The sequence below is a fragment of the Oncorhynchus clarkii genome, chromosome 4 (assembly GCF_045791955.1).
Source record: "Oncorhynchus clarkii lewisi isolate Uvic-CL-2024 chromosome 4, UVic_Ocla_1.0, whole genome shotgun sequence".
Taxonomy (NCBI): Eukaryota; Metazoa; Chordata; class Actinopteri; order Salmoniformes; family Salmonidae; genus Oncorhynchus; species Oncorhynchus clarkii.
The window spans coordinates 52,912,665-52,927,967 of record NC_092150.1 but is presented as its reverse complement, the minus strand read 5'-3'; the positions used below and the strand labels follow the sequence as shown (position 1 = coordinate 52,927,967).

Sequence of the window (15,303 nt, the reverse complement as noted above, 5' to 3'; positions counted from 1 at the left end):
ATGCTGTCAACCGTGCTTCACGGTTGGGATGGTGCTCTTCGGCTTGCAAGCCTCCCCCTTTTTCCTCCAAACCTAACAATGATCATTATGGCCAAACAGTTCTATTTATTTTTTCATCAGACCAGTGGACATTTCTCCAAAAAGTACAATCTTTGTCCCCATGTGTAGTTGCAAACCGTAGTCTGGCTTTTTTTAATGGCGGTTTTGGAGCAGTTGCTTCTTCCTTACTGAGTGGCCTTTCAGGGTATGTCGATGACAGAGGAGGAGGGTCAAAGATGTGGTGTTTAGTGACAGAGGAGGAGGGTCAAAGATGTGGTTTTTAATGACTGAGGGCAGGAGGGTCAAAGATGTTTTTAGTGACAGAGGAGGAGGAGGAGGGTCAAAGATGTGGTGTTTAGTGACAGAGGAGGAGGGTCAAAGATGTGGTTTTTAATGACTGAGGGCAGGAGGGTCAAAGATGTTTTTAGTGACAGAGGAGGAGGAGGGTCAAAAATGTGGTTTTTAGTGACAGAGGAGGGTCGAATATGTGTTTTTTAGTGACTGAGAGGAGGAGGGTCATTGATGTGGTTTTTCAGGAATACCTCATTCAGACTGACCTGTATGAAATTTACATTTTTAAAAATACAGTGCCTTGCGAAAGTATTCGGCCCCCTTGAACTTTTTTCAGTTTTTGATTTGTTAAAAAAGTTTGAAATATCCAATAAATGTCGTTCCACTTCATGATTGTGTCCCACTTGTTGTTGATTCTTCACAAAAAAATACAGTTTTATATCTTTATGTTTGAAGCCTGAAATGTGGCAAAAGGTCGCAAAGTTCAAGGGGGCCGAATACTTTCGCAATGCACTGTAGTATTTTACTGTTTCCAATTCTCTGTTGATCCACATTTCTTTGTGTGTATGCTCGCCCGTGTGTGCATGAAAGGTAGGGAATATGTCATAGCTGACCCCTCGATGTCATTGTTTCCTACACAGACGGCGTGTTTCCGCGAGGAGAGAAACGTTCTAGTGAACGGAGACTGCCAGTGGATCACCACCCTCCACTACGCCTTCCAGGACGACAACTTCCTGGTAACAGCTTTACACACACACACACAATGTTCTTCTATCCTCGTGGGGACCTAAAGTACATTTTCATTCAGAATCCTATTTTCCCTAACCTAAACCCCAAACCCATACCCTAACTCCTAAACCTAACCACAAAACCCTTACCCTAATTGTAACCCTGAACCTAAAATAGCCTTAGTCCTCATGGGGATGTGGGAAATGTCCCCACAAGGGAGTTTTTTTCTTTCTTGTTTTACTATCCTTGTGGGGACATTTGGCTATTTTAGTTCCCCACAAGGATAGAAGAACCAACACACACACACACTTGTGTATAGTCTGTCTGGGTGTGTAGTATCTGTGTGTGTTTATGTATACAGTGTATTCAGAAAGTATTCAGACCCCTTCACTTTTTCCACATTTTGTTACGTTACAGCCTCATTCTAAAATTGATTCAATGTATTTTTTCCTCATCAATCTACACACAATACCCCATAATGATAAAGCAAAGTGTTTTTTTTTTTGCGAAATTATTAAATATTAAAAACAGATACCTTATTTACATACAGTGGGGAGAACAAGTATTTGATACACTGCCGATTTTGCAGGTTTTCCTACTTACAATGCATGTAGAGGTCTGTACTTTTTATCGACGGGCCTGGACATGCGCTGGCTTGAGCAGGGGGACCTTGCGTGCGCTGCAGGATTTTAATCCATGAAGGCGTAGTTTGTTTCTAATGGTTTTCTTTGAGACTGTGGTCCCAGCTCTCTTCAGGTCATTGACCAGGTCCTGCCGTGTAGTTCTGGGCTGATCCCTCACCTTCCTCATGATCATTGATGCCCCACGAGGTGAGATCTTGCATGGAGCCCCAGACCGAGGATGGTTGACCGTCATCTTGAACTTCCCTCATTTTCTAATAATTGCGCCAACAGTTGTTGCCTTCTCACCAAGCTGCTTGCTTATTGTCCTGTAGCCCATCCCAGCCTTGTGCAGGTCTACAATTTAACCCTGATGTCCTTACACAGCTCTCTGGTCTTGGCCATTGTGGAGAGGTTGGAGTCTGATTTGATTGAGTGTGTGGACAGGTGTCTTTTATACAGGTAACGAGTTCAAACAGGTGCAGTTTATACAGGTAATGAGTGGAGAACAGGAGGGCTTCTTAAAGAAAAACTAACAGGTCTGTGAGAACCAGAATTCTTACTGGTTGGTAGGTGATCAAATACTTATGTCATGCAATAAAATGCAAATTAATTAATTAAAAATCATACAATGTGATTTTCTGGATTTTTGTTTTAGATTCCGTCTCTCACAGTTGAAGTGTACCTATGATAAAAAGTACAGACCTCTACATGCTTTGTAAGTAGGAAACACTGCCGATTTTTGCAGGTTATCAAATACTTGTTCTCCCCACTGTAAGTATTCAGACCCTTTAGCTATGAGACTCTCAATTGAGCTCAGGTGCATCCTGTTTTCATTCATACCCAAGAAGACTCGAGACTGTAATCACTGCCAAAGATGTTTCAACAAAGTACTGAGTAAAGGGTCTAGATGCTTATGTAAATGTGAAATTTCAGTTTTTTATTTATTTGAATAAATCCATGTAAATGTGAAATGTCAGCTTTTTTATTTGTATTAATAAATTTTTTGCTTTGCCATTATCTCTGCAATACCTGGTGATGGACTACTGTGTGTTAACACAATATAACCTGTCTCTCCTCTGTAGTACCTGGTGATGGACCACTGTGTGTTAACACAATATAACCTGTCTCTCCTCTGTAGTACTTGGTGATGGACTACTATGTGGGCGGTGACCTCTTGACCCTGCTCAGTAAGTTTGAGGACCGTCTCCCAGAGGACATGTCCAAGTTCTATGTGGCAGAGATGGTGCTGGCCATCCACTCTATACACCAACAACACTACGTCCACAGGTAAGAGGGATGTGTGTCAGTGTATCTGTGATCGATATATAGAATGGCAGATCTCTCTCTGGAAGTGTTGAAGAGAGGTGAATGTGAATCTGTAACAGGTACAGAGTAGGCAGATCTCTCTCTGGAAGTGTTTGAAGAGATGTGAATCTGTAACAGGTACAGAGTAGGCAGATCTCTCTCTCTCTGGAAGTGTTTGAAGAGATGTGAATCTGTAACAGGTACAGAGTAGGCAGATCTCTCTGGTGTTTGAAGAGAGGTGAATATGAATCTGTAACAGGTACAGAGTAGGCAGATCTCTCTCTGGAAGTGTTTGAAGAGAGGTGAATGTGAATCTGTAACAGGTACAGAGTAGGCAGATCTCTCTCTGGAAGTGTTTGAAGAGATGTGAATCTGTAACAGGTACAGAGTAGGAGTAGTACCACTAGACTACTTGCCGCCCCAGTGTGTCTGTGTCTGTGCGAGTAGGGCACAGTACTTCACCGGGACCAAGCTTCCTGACATCCAGGACCTCTATACCAGGCGGTGTCAGAGGAAGGCCCTAAAAATCATCAAAGACACCCTAGTCATAGACTGTTCTCTCTGCTACTGCATGGCAAGTGGTACCGGAGCGCCAAGTCTAGGACCAAGAGGCTTCTAAAACAGCTTCTACCCCCAAGCCATAAGACTCCTGAACAGCTAATCAAATGGCTACACAGACTATTTGCATTGCCCCCCCCCCCCCACGCTGCTACTACTCTGTTATTATCTATGCTTAGCCACTTTAACAACTATACCTACATGTACATAATTACCTCAAATTCCTCGACACCGGTGCCCCGCACACATTGACTCTGTACCTGTACCCCCTGTATATAGCCTCCACATTGACTCTGTACCGTAACACCCTGTATATAGCCTCCACATTGACTCTGTACCGGTACCCCCCTGTATATAGCCTCCACATTGACTCTGTACCGGTACCCCCTGTATATAGCCTCCACATTGACTCTGTACCGTCACACCCTGTATATAGCCTCCACATTGACTCTGTACCGGTACCCCCTGTATATAGCCTCCACATTGACTCTGTACCGTAACACCCTGTATATAGCCTCCACATTGACTCTGTACCGGTACCCCCTGTATATAGCCTCCACATTGACTCTGTACCGTCACACCCTGTATATAGCCTCCACATGGACTCTGTACCGGTACCCCCTGTATATAGCCTCCACATTGACTCTGTACCGGTACCCCCTGTATATAGCCTCCACATTGACTCTGTACCTGTACCCCCTGTATATAGCCTCCACATTGACTCTCTACCGGTACCCCCTGTATATAGCCTCCACATTGACTCTGTACCGGTACCCCCTGTATATAGCCTCCACATTGACTCTGTACCGTAACACCCTGTATATAGCCTCCACATTGACTCTGTACCGGTACCCCCTGTATATAGCCTCCACATTGACTCTGTACCGTCACACCCTGTATATAGCATCCACATTGACTCTGTACCGTAACACCCTGTATATAGCCTCCACATTGACTCTGTACCGGTACCCCCTGTATATTTAGCCTCCACATTGACTCTGTACCGGTACCCCCTGTATATAGCCTCCACATTGACTCTGTACCGGTACCCCCTGTATATAGCCTCCACATTGGCTCTGTACCGGTACCCCCTGTATATAGCCTCCACATTGACTCTGTACCGGTACCCCCTGTATATAGCCTCCACATTGACTCTGTACCGGTACCCCCTGTATATAGCCTCCACATTGACTCTGTACCGGTACCCCCTGTATATAGCCTCCACATTGACTCTGTACCGGTACCCCCTGTATATAGCCTCCACATTGACTCTGTACCGGTACCCCCTGTATGTAGCCTTGTAAGTAAGCATTTTGCTGTAAGGTTGTATTCGGCACGTGACAAATACAATTGTATTTATTTTGGTCTAATGCTTTGGGAATCTGTGAGGAGGACTTTTTTGCTTGACATCATGAGAAAATCAAAAGAAATCAGCCAAGACCTCAGAAATAAATGGTAAACCTCCACAAGTCTGGTTCATCCTTGGGAGCAATTTCCAAATGCCTGAAGGTACCACGTTCATCTGTACAAACAATAGTACGCAAGTATAAACACCATGGGATCACGCAGCCGTCATGCCGCTCAGGAAGGAGACGCGTTCTGTCTCCTAGAGATGAACGTACTATGGTGCAAGAAGTGCAAATCAATCCCAGAACAACAGCAAAGGACCTTATAAAGATGCTGGAGGAAACCGGTACAAAAGTATCTATATCCACAGTAAAACGAGTCCTATATCGACATAACCTGAAAGGCCGCTCGGCAAGGAAGAAGCCACTGCTCCAAAACCGCCATAAAAAGGCCAGACAATGGTTTGCAACTACACTTGGGGACAAATATGGTACTTTTTGGAGAAATGTCATCTGGTCTGATGAAACAAAAATAGAACTGTTTGGCCATAGTGACCATCGTTATGTTTGGATGGAAAAGGGGAGGCTTGCAAGCCAAAGAACACCATCCCAATCGTGAAGCACAGGGGTGGCAGCATCATGTTGTGGGGGTGCTTTGCTGCAGGAGGGACTGGTGCACTTCACAAAATAGATGGCATCATGAGGGAGGAAAATTATGTGGATATATTGAAGCAACATCTAAGTCATGAAGTCTTAATGGACAATGAACCCAAGCATTCTTTCAAAGTTGTGGCAAAATGGCTTAAGGACAACAAAGTCAAGGTATTGGAGTGGCCATCAAAGCCCTGACCTCAATCATATAGAAATTTGTGAGCAGAACTGAAAGTGTGTGCGAGCAAGGAGGCCTACAAACCTGACTCAGTTACACCAGCTGTGTCAGGAGAAATTGGTCAAAATTCACCCAACTTATTGTGGGAAGCTTGTGGATGTCTAGCCGAAACGTTTGAATCAAGTTAAACAATTTAAAGGCAATGTGATGAAAGAAATAAAAGCTGAAATAAATAATTGTCTTTACTATTATTCTGACATTTCACATTCTTAAAATAAAGTGGTGATCCTAACTGACCTAAGACAGGGAATATTTACTAGGATTAAATGTCAGTAATTGTGAGTGTATTTCGCTAAGGTGTATGTAAACTTCCGACTTCAACTGTATCCCACATTTTCCAGGAATATTCTTAACATGTTACTGAAAGTATCCAGAGTATTTTCAGATTTTCTAATCAACAAATGCGGCGAAAAGTACTGTAAAATGTCACATAAAATCAACCGTGGTAATTTTTGGATTCAGTCTGTCAGATGTAAAGGGTTCATGGGAAAATTGATGGCTCCAACCATCATGGTAGTTGTTTAAAGGATTAAATAACTGTGAAATTAGAAGAGAACTGATTGACAAACACCACCTTACACTTAGTTTGTTCTCTCCTCTAATGGTTGTGTGAATGAGTGTATCAATACACAATCATATACAGTGTATTGATATTGTGTGTATGGCCTATTAGTTTGCGTTGGGCTTGTTGTGTTTAGGTGTTTATGCCATGCCCACTGTGCCCAGCATGGTGCCAGGATTAGTACAACAGAGGGCACTGCCAGGGAGCGGGAGTAGAGGGGGAACGGGAGAGAGAGGGACGTTGGATGAACAATGGCGAGCTGTTCAGCTCAGCCACCCGGGAGAGAAATGTTGAGGGGAGGGTGTGTGTATTGAGCCGTACATTTTATCTGATGCACTTTAAGGTGCTCTTTAAGACAATGTCACAATCATATACAGGGCTATATATTGGTGGAGAGGAGACGCACATAGCCAATCCTAACCATTTCTTTCTCTCTCCCTACCCCTCTCTACCCCCCTCTCTACCCCCCTCTCTACCCCCCTCTCTACCCCTCTCTTTACCCCTCTCTCTACCTCTCTCTCTCTACCCCTCTCTACCACGCTCTCTCTACCACGCTCTCTCTACATTTCTCTCTACTTCCTCTTCCAGAGATATCAAGCCAGACAACATTCTGCTAGACATGAACGGCCACATCCGGCTGGCCGACTTTGGCTCCTGCCTGAAGATGATGCAGGATGGCACGGTCAGTCAGACACACAGGTTTAGCCAATAAGTTGGAATCTGCCTTAAGGGGAAACCGCTCCACTTGCTGCCCCACCACCATTGTTTTTGATGCCGAGCTGAGGAGCTACACACAGCATGGTTAAAAGAACACACTGAACAGCACTGGCACTGCAAACTGCTTCCAGAGGGAGCCACTGCTAGGAAACAATACAGATCATCAGCTTCTCAGCTCTTCGTGGGACTGGTTTTTGCAGGGCCTGGTCATCACGGTCAGAGTAGTACGCCATGGACAGGTAGACATATGAAGGGTACAGCTCCAGGTTGAGGGAGGATGGATGCAGCACTGGGTCACCTGCAGTGCCCCTGGAGCAATGTAAAGCTCTCTAGACACATAGGACTTGAAGCCTCTCTTTCTCTACACATACCAGCCCCTTTAGCTCCAATAGACAGGAAATCACTATGCTTCTACTACTGTATGTGTGTGTCACGTGTACACGTGTGACAATGACATAACCCCACAGGCTATGCCTCATCTTCAAAACACGTCACAAGCGTAGAATGCAGTTGAATATGCAGAAGTTCAGGCTTTTTTCTCACTGACTGACCCTGTGTCCCAAATGGCATCCTTTTCCATATACAGTACACTGCTTTTGACCAGAGCCCTTTTTTGTTTACAAGAAAGCGTCACGTTCGGGTGATGCATGCGCATCCCGGTACCAAAAAGCTCTGTAGCATGATAGCTAACATTTAAAGTCCTTGACAAACTTAAGTGAGTGGGTGATGACCATGAAAACAAGCTTGACTGCCTCTGGCTTTATCTAGCTCTATTTGGGATATTTTACCTTGCCTCGCTAACTTGCTAGGTAATCAATCCTCTGACATATACGATGATCTAGTTGCATGTGATTGTATCCAGGGCTTGGTAAACAGAGGTTTCTGATGAACTGCGCTCGCTACTTTTCATGACGGGCCGGTAAATGGGTCTATAGGGGATAGGGTGATATTTAGTGAGATAAGTCAGGTCAACGCTTTAGCCAGGTCAATGAGGAGTGACTTACAGTAAATACTTCCAACTATAGAAATACAATGACTAGAGATTACAGTAGATTCTAATTATTTACATACAGCAAGAAACCTGAACAATCTTCAAGAGAACTAGTACCACAAGTAGAAGCCACATTCGAATGCAACAGCCTTGTGCAGCAGCAGCACTCCGGGTGAAGTTTTCCCTAGGAACAGATCTAGGATCAGCTTCCCTTCGTCAAGGGGCAACTTCACCCTACTGCAGCAGCAGCACTCCGGGTGAAGTTTTCCCTAGGAACAGATCTAGGATCAGCCTCCCTTCCCCCAATCTTAACCATTTGTGGGGGAAATGCAAAACCGATGCACGATCAGCGTCTAGGGGAAACTTCACCCTACTGCAGCAACAGCAACTTTAGACCGATGCTCACCAACGAGGACATATCTAAAGAACAGTTGACACACACACACACTGTTTCACACTGCACAGCAGCTAACATCATCCAGTTTTAGTCGATTCAAATGGTAATGGTGGCTATATAATCAGATTTGGGTGTCATAGGGGGCTTCACTTAGTGTCTTTTTCACAGAACCTGATTAACTCACAACAAGAAATATGCTCAATTTAGGTTTAGCCAGTAAGTGTATATTATATTTTTAATCAGTGTTGTTTAAAGTTGGAATCTGCCTTAGGGGGAAACAGTGCCACCACTGTTGTTATTGTTGCCGAGCTGAGGAGCATCGCTCAGCATGGTAAAAATACCCTCCAAGGATGCTCAAACCTCTCCCCAAGCTTCCTCTGACTTTGCAGTTTCCTACATTTCCCACAAAGCCACTCAGGATTCTGCTCTCTGAGCCGCTGGGCAGCACCATGCAATAGGAGAAATGTGATGGACCCTCCTGTTAAATTACACATTTCTCCATGTAACAACATAAAAACAAAAGGATCAATGGCTCACTCAATAAAATACAGTCTCCCTCTTTGACATGGGCCAGTATTGAAATCTGACATGTGCGATATACATTTTTGCGTTCTAAAAGTAATCTTCCTATTAACTTCTGGTCTCGTGAGAGTGGCTTTATCACAATGCTATGTCGTACCAGCTGTATTTCTGCCTGCGTGAATGACAAGGGCTCATGATACACATGAAATGACCCGGAGAATCGATAGAACATGCTCAGAGAAGCCCCCAAAATATATATCATTCAAAATGGGTGAATCTTTCCTTGAAGGTCTGACTATATGCCTTTAGTCTCTAAACTTCTTACACAAAGATTAACGACAGTCCAAGCCGTGTATGCAATGTCAAATTACGAGTGCCCTCAAATTTCAGCGGGTGTAAAATGGAAAGAAGGCCTGCATCCCAAATGGCACCCTATTCCCTACTACAGTGCCATGCAAAAGTATTCATCCCCCTTGGGAGTTTTTCCTATTTTGTTGCATTACAACCTGTAATTTAAATGGATTTTTATTTGGATTTCATGTAATGGACATGCACAAAATAGTCAAAATTGGTGAAATGAAAAAAATTACTTGTTTCAATAAATTCAAAAAAATTGAAAAGTGGTGTGTGCATATGTATTCACCTGCTTTGCTATGAAGCCCCTAAATAAGATCTGGTGCAACCAATTACCTTCAGAAGTCACATGAATCTAAGTGTCACATGATCTGTCACATGATCTCAGTACATATACACCTGTTCTGAAAGGCCCCAGAGTCTGCAACACCACTAAGCAAGGGGCACCACCAAGCAAGCGGCACTATGAAGACCAAGGAGCTCTCCAAACAGGTCAGGGACAAAGTTGTGGAGAAGTACAGATCAGATCAGTTCTAAAAAAATATCAGAAACTTTGAACATCCCACAGAGCACCATTAAATCATTATTAAAAAATGGAAAGAATATGGCACCACAACAAACCTGCCAAGAGGGCCGCCCACCAAAACTCACGGACCAGACAAGAAGGGCATTAATCAGAGAGGCAACAAAGAGACCAAAGATAACCCTGAAGGAGCTGCAAAAGCTCCACAGCGGAGATTGGCGTATCTGTCCATAGGACCACTAAGCCGTACACTCCACAGAACTGGGCTTTACGGAAGAGTGGCCAGAAAAAAAGCCATTGCTTAAAGAAAAAAATAAGCACATGTTTGGTGTTCACCAAAAGGCACGTGGGAGACTCCACAAACATATGGAAGAAGGTGCTCTAGTCAGATGAGACTACAATTGAGCTTTTTGGCCATCTAGGAAAACGCTATGTCTGGCGCAAACCCAACACTTCTCATCATCTCGAACACCATCCCATATTGGTGGTGGCAGCACCATGCTGTGGGGATGTTTTTCCTCGGCAGGGACTGGGAAACTGGTCAGAATTTAAGGAATGATGGATGGTTCTAAATACAGGGAAATTCTTGAGGGAAAACCTGTTTCAGTCTTCCAGAGATTTGGGTCTGGGACAGAGTTTCACCTTCCAGCAGGACAATGACCCTAAGTATACTGCTAAAGCAACACTCGAGGGGTTTAAGGGGAAACATTTAAATGTCTTGGAATGGCCTAGTCAAAGCCCAGACCTCAATCCAATTGAGAATCTTTGGTATGACTTAAGATTGCTGTACACCAGCGGAACCCATCCAACTTGAAGGAGTTGGAGCAGTTTTGCCTTGAAGAATGTGCAAAAATCCCAGTGGTTGAGATCCTGGTTAAATTATTAGAAACATACTCCAAGAGACTTGCAGCTGTAATTGCTGCAAAAGGTGGCTATATAAAGTATTGGCTTTGGGGAGGTGAATAGTTATGATTAACATATACAGTGAGGGGGAAAAGTATTTGATCCCCTGCTGATTTTGTATGTTTGCCCACTGACAAAGAAATGATCCGTCTATAATTTTAATGGTAGGTTTATTTGAACAGTGAGAGACAGAATAACAAAAAAATCCAGAAAAATGCATGTCATAAATGTTAGAAATTGATTTGCATTATAATGAGGGAAATAAGTATTTCACCCCCTCTCAATCAGAAACATTTCTGGCTCCCAGGTGTCTTTTATACAAGTAACGAGCTGAGATTAGGAGCACACTCTTAAAGGGAGTGCTCCCAATCTCAGCTTGTTACCTGTATAAAAGACAACTGTCCACAACTGTCCACAGAAGCAATCAATCAATCAGATTCCATGTACCGGCATATTGACTCTGTACCGTAATACCCTGTATATAGCCTCCACATTGACTCTGTACCGGTAGCCCCTGTATTTAGTCTCATTATTAACCGGTGTCCCCGCACATTGACTGTACCGGTTCCCCCTGTATATGGTCTCATTATTAACAGGTGCCCCCGCACATTGACTCTGTACCGGTACCCCCTGCATATAGTGTCATTACTAACCGGTGCCCCTGCACATTGACTCTGTACTGGTACCCCCTGCATATCATCTCATTACTAACCGGTGCCCCTGCACATTGACTCTGTACCGGTACCCCCTGTATATAGTGTCATTATTATCCGGTGCCCCTGCACATTGACTATGTACCGGTACCCTCTGTATATAGTGTCATTACTAACCGGTGCCCCTGCACATTGACTCTGTACCGGTACCCCCTGTATATAGCCTCCACATTGACTCTGTACCGGTACCCCCTGTATATAGCCTCCACATTGACTCTGTACCGGTACCCCCTGTATATAGCCTCCACATTGACTCTGTACCGGTACCCACTGTATATAGCCTCCACATTGACTCTGTACCGTAATACCCTGTATATAGCCTCCACATTGACTCTGTACCGGTACCCCCTGTATTTAGTGTCATTATTAACCGGTGTCCCCGCACATTGACTGTACCGGTTCCCCCTGTATATGGTCTCATTATTAACAGGTGCCCCCGCACATTGACTCTGTACCGGTACCCCCTGCATATAGTGTCATTACTAACCGGTGCCCCTGCACATTGACTCTGTACCGGTACCCCCTGCATATCATCTCATTACTAACCGGTGCCCCTGCACATTGACTCTGTACCGGTACCCCCTGTATATAGTGTCATTATTATCCGGTGCCCCTGCACATTGACTATGTACCGGTACCCTCTGTATATAGTGTCATTACTAACCGGTGCCCCTGCACATTGACTCTGTACCGGTACGCCCTGTATATAGTCTCCACATTGACTCTGTACCGTAATACCCTGTATATAGCCTCCACATTGACTCTGTACCGGTACCCCCTGTATATAGCCTCCACATTGACTCTGTACCGGTACCCCCTGTATATAGTGTCCACATTGACTCTGTACCGAAATACCCTGTATATAGCCTCCACATTGACTCTGTACCGGTACCCTCTGTATATAGTCTCATTACTAACCGGTGCCCCTGCACATTGACTCTGTACCGTAATACCCTGTATATAGCCTCCACATTGACTCTGTACCGGTACCCTCTGTATATAGTCTCATTATTAACCATTGCCCCCGCACATTGACTCTGTACCGGTACCCCCTGTATATAGTCTCATTGCTAACCGGTGCCCCTGCACATTGACTCTGTACCGTAATACCCTGTATATAGCCTCCACATTGACTCTGTACCGGTACCCTCTGTATATAGTCTCATTATCATCCGGTGCCCCTCCACATTGACTCTGTACCAGTACAGCCTCCACATTGTTGTTTAATTATTTGTTACCTTTATTTTCAATTTTTTACTTAACACTTTTTATTTAAAAATATATATATATTAACTTAAAGCATTGTTGGTTAAGGGCTTGTAAGTAAGCATTTCACTGTCAGGTCTACACACATGCTCTGAATACAACAGGTAACAGACTAAATTTGATTTGCTTTTAAATGTTTCTAAAATTTAAATGTTTAAACTTGATGAGGTGCTTGAAGGCCGTAGTGGGTTTTTCAAATAATATTTGAACCCTCATATCAGAGCAAACACAAACTAGGTTTTTAATACTTAAATAGGGTCTCATTATACACACCCAAACCCCTTTGATTTCATCACAGCAGGACCTCTTTACAAGTACAATGTTAAATCGTGCTTCTCTGACAACCCTTCAATTCCACCCCTCATTTGTAGTTCCCTACCTCTCTCCCCCCTCTATCCTCTCCTATTCTAGGTCCAGTCGTCTGTGGCTGTTGGCACTCCGGACTACATTTCCCCTGAGATCCTGCAGGCCATGGAAGACGGCATGGGGAAGTACGGCCCAGAGTGTGACTGGTGGTCCCTGGGGGTCTGTATGTATGAAATGCTCTACGGGGAGACGCCCTTCTATGCAGAGTCACTGGTGGAGACCTACGGCAAGATCATGAACCACGAGGTAAACTTGAGGAAACTGGCTGACATTTTTTTAAAGTTTAGTTTGTTGCGACAATTTGGTGATGTGAAGCGGAAAGCGGGCCTTCAAAGTCTATGCTTTCACACATTTGTGTCCATTCCTAAAAACAAGGAAAGGAAGCAAGGATAGGATGCCATGCAAGATAATTGGGTCACAGGTATGTGTAGGGAAATCTGGTCTTAGATCTGTGTTTAAGGACCAGCGTGTTGCCTACCTCTGAGTCAGGACAAAGTGGCTAGCTTGCCACAATCTAGTGAATTTAGCTTGTGTGTGTGTGTCATCAGCATCCAAACTGCCTTAGTGACAGCTAGCAACTCGCATATGCTTTTCCTGCCTCCTTTTCTGAATCTATTGGCCAGGAATAAGTGCTACATATTCTAAACATTTGATTCATGATTTTTTTTTTTACGAGTTATAGATTGTTTACTTCCCAAATGTACAGTATTTCACCGTGTTTAACATGATTTTTGAATGACTACCACATCTCTGTACCCCACACATACAATTATCTGTAAGGTGCCTCAGTCGAGCAGTGAATTTCAAACAGTCATTCAACCATAAAGACCAGGGAGGTTTTTCAATGCCTTGCATAAAGGGCACCTATTGGTAGATGGGTCAAAAAAAAAAAGAGGGAAAAAAAGACATTGAATATCCCTTTGAGCACGGTAAAGTTATTAATGACACTGTGTGGTGTATCAATACATCCAGTTACTACAACGATCTAGTCATCCTTCCTAACTCAGTTGCCGGAGAGGAAGGAAACCGCTCAGGGATTTCACCATGAGGCCAATGGTGACTTTACATCAGTTGGATCAACAGCATTGTAGTCACTCCACAATACCAACCTAATTGACAGAGGGAAAAGAAGAGAGCCTGTACAGAATACAAATATTCCAAAACATGCATCCTGTTTGCAGTAAGGCACTAAAGTAATACTCTAAAAAATGTGGCAATGCAGTTAACATTCTTCCCTGAATACATTACTGAGTACCACTCTCCATATTTTCAAGCATAGTGGCGGCTGCATCATGTTATGGGCATGCTTGTAATTGTTAATATGCGGAGTGCCAGAATTGCATAACTGCTAGAATGGCCAGGAAGGTCATTCTGACTGTTGATATTTCAATTGTATAACTATTCCATAATAAATCATATGTTGCTAAATAAATGCATTTATTATGTTAAAATATGTCATAAGAAACCTGACTGGAAGACAAGTTTCCCACCCAGCTGGCCCATCCAAACTACACTTAAACAATATTGAAACTAATTCCACACATATAGTAATAGATGTGGCCTAAAGACAACATTAAATTGACAATAGTCTGATGGGTGACAATTATAAATTGTTGAATAGAAAATGGAGAGACTGATGACCTGCGGAGAATGTATTGACAGCGTGCATTGACAAAGAAGCATGGAGCTTACCAAATAGCACTCCTTCCATGTCATTCTACAGATGTCCATGCAGGCCAGATGTTTTGATTGCTATTACCTTACTAGAAAGAGCAGATTTCAAGGTTTCTGATGAACCTATTTTTGTCAAACAATTGTACAAATTGTCTTAGCGCATAGTTGAAACAACGGCACTCCACGAGTGAAATCCAATTTTGTATTTGAAATGCTGGCTTTTGATGGTTTTTTGGTTTTACGTACAATGCATTTGGAAAGTATTCTGACCCCTTAACTTTTTCCACATTTTGTTACATTACAGCCTTGTTCTAAAATTGATTAAATTGTTTTTTTCCCTCATCAATTAAATTGTTTTTTTCCCACATAATAACAAAATGTCACATTGACATAAGTATTTGAACCCTTTACTGAGTTCTTTGTTGAAACACCTTTGGCAGTGACTACAGCCCCGAGTCTTCTTGGGTATGACTCTACAAGCTTTGCACACCTTTATTTGGAGAGTTTCTCCCATTCTTCTCTTTCAGCTCTTTCA

The 15,303-nt window shown here is 43.4% G+C and overlaps 1 protein-coding gene across 4 annotated transcripts in view; it reads left to right on the top strand.

Moving 5' to 3' along the window:
- LOC139406952 (serine/threonine-protein kinase MRCK beta-like) overlaps positions 1-15,303 on the top strand; it is a 164,385-nt gene that overhangs the window by 38,281 nt on the left and 110,801 nt on the right. For all 4 annotated transcript variants that reach the window (XM_071150147.1, XM_071150146.1, XM_071150148.1 and 1 more), the window contains exons 4-7: positions 972-1,067; positions 2,821-2,969; positions 6,931-7,024; positions 13,140-13,340. In XM_071150147.1, coding sequence (XP_071006248.1) covers positions 972-1,067; positions 2,821-2,969; positions 6,931-7,024; positions 13,140-13,340 — 540 coding nt within the window. The remainder of the gene's footprint in view (positions 1-971; positions 1,068-2,820; positions 2,970-6,930; positions 7,025-13,139; positions 13,341-15,303) is intronic.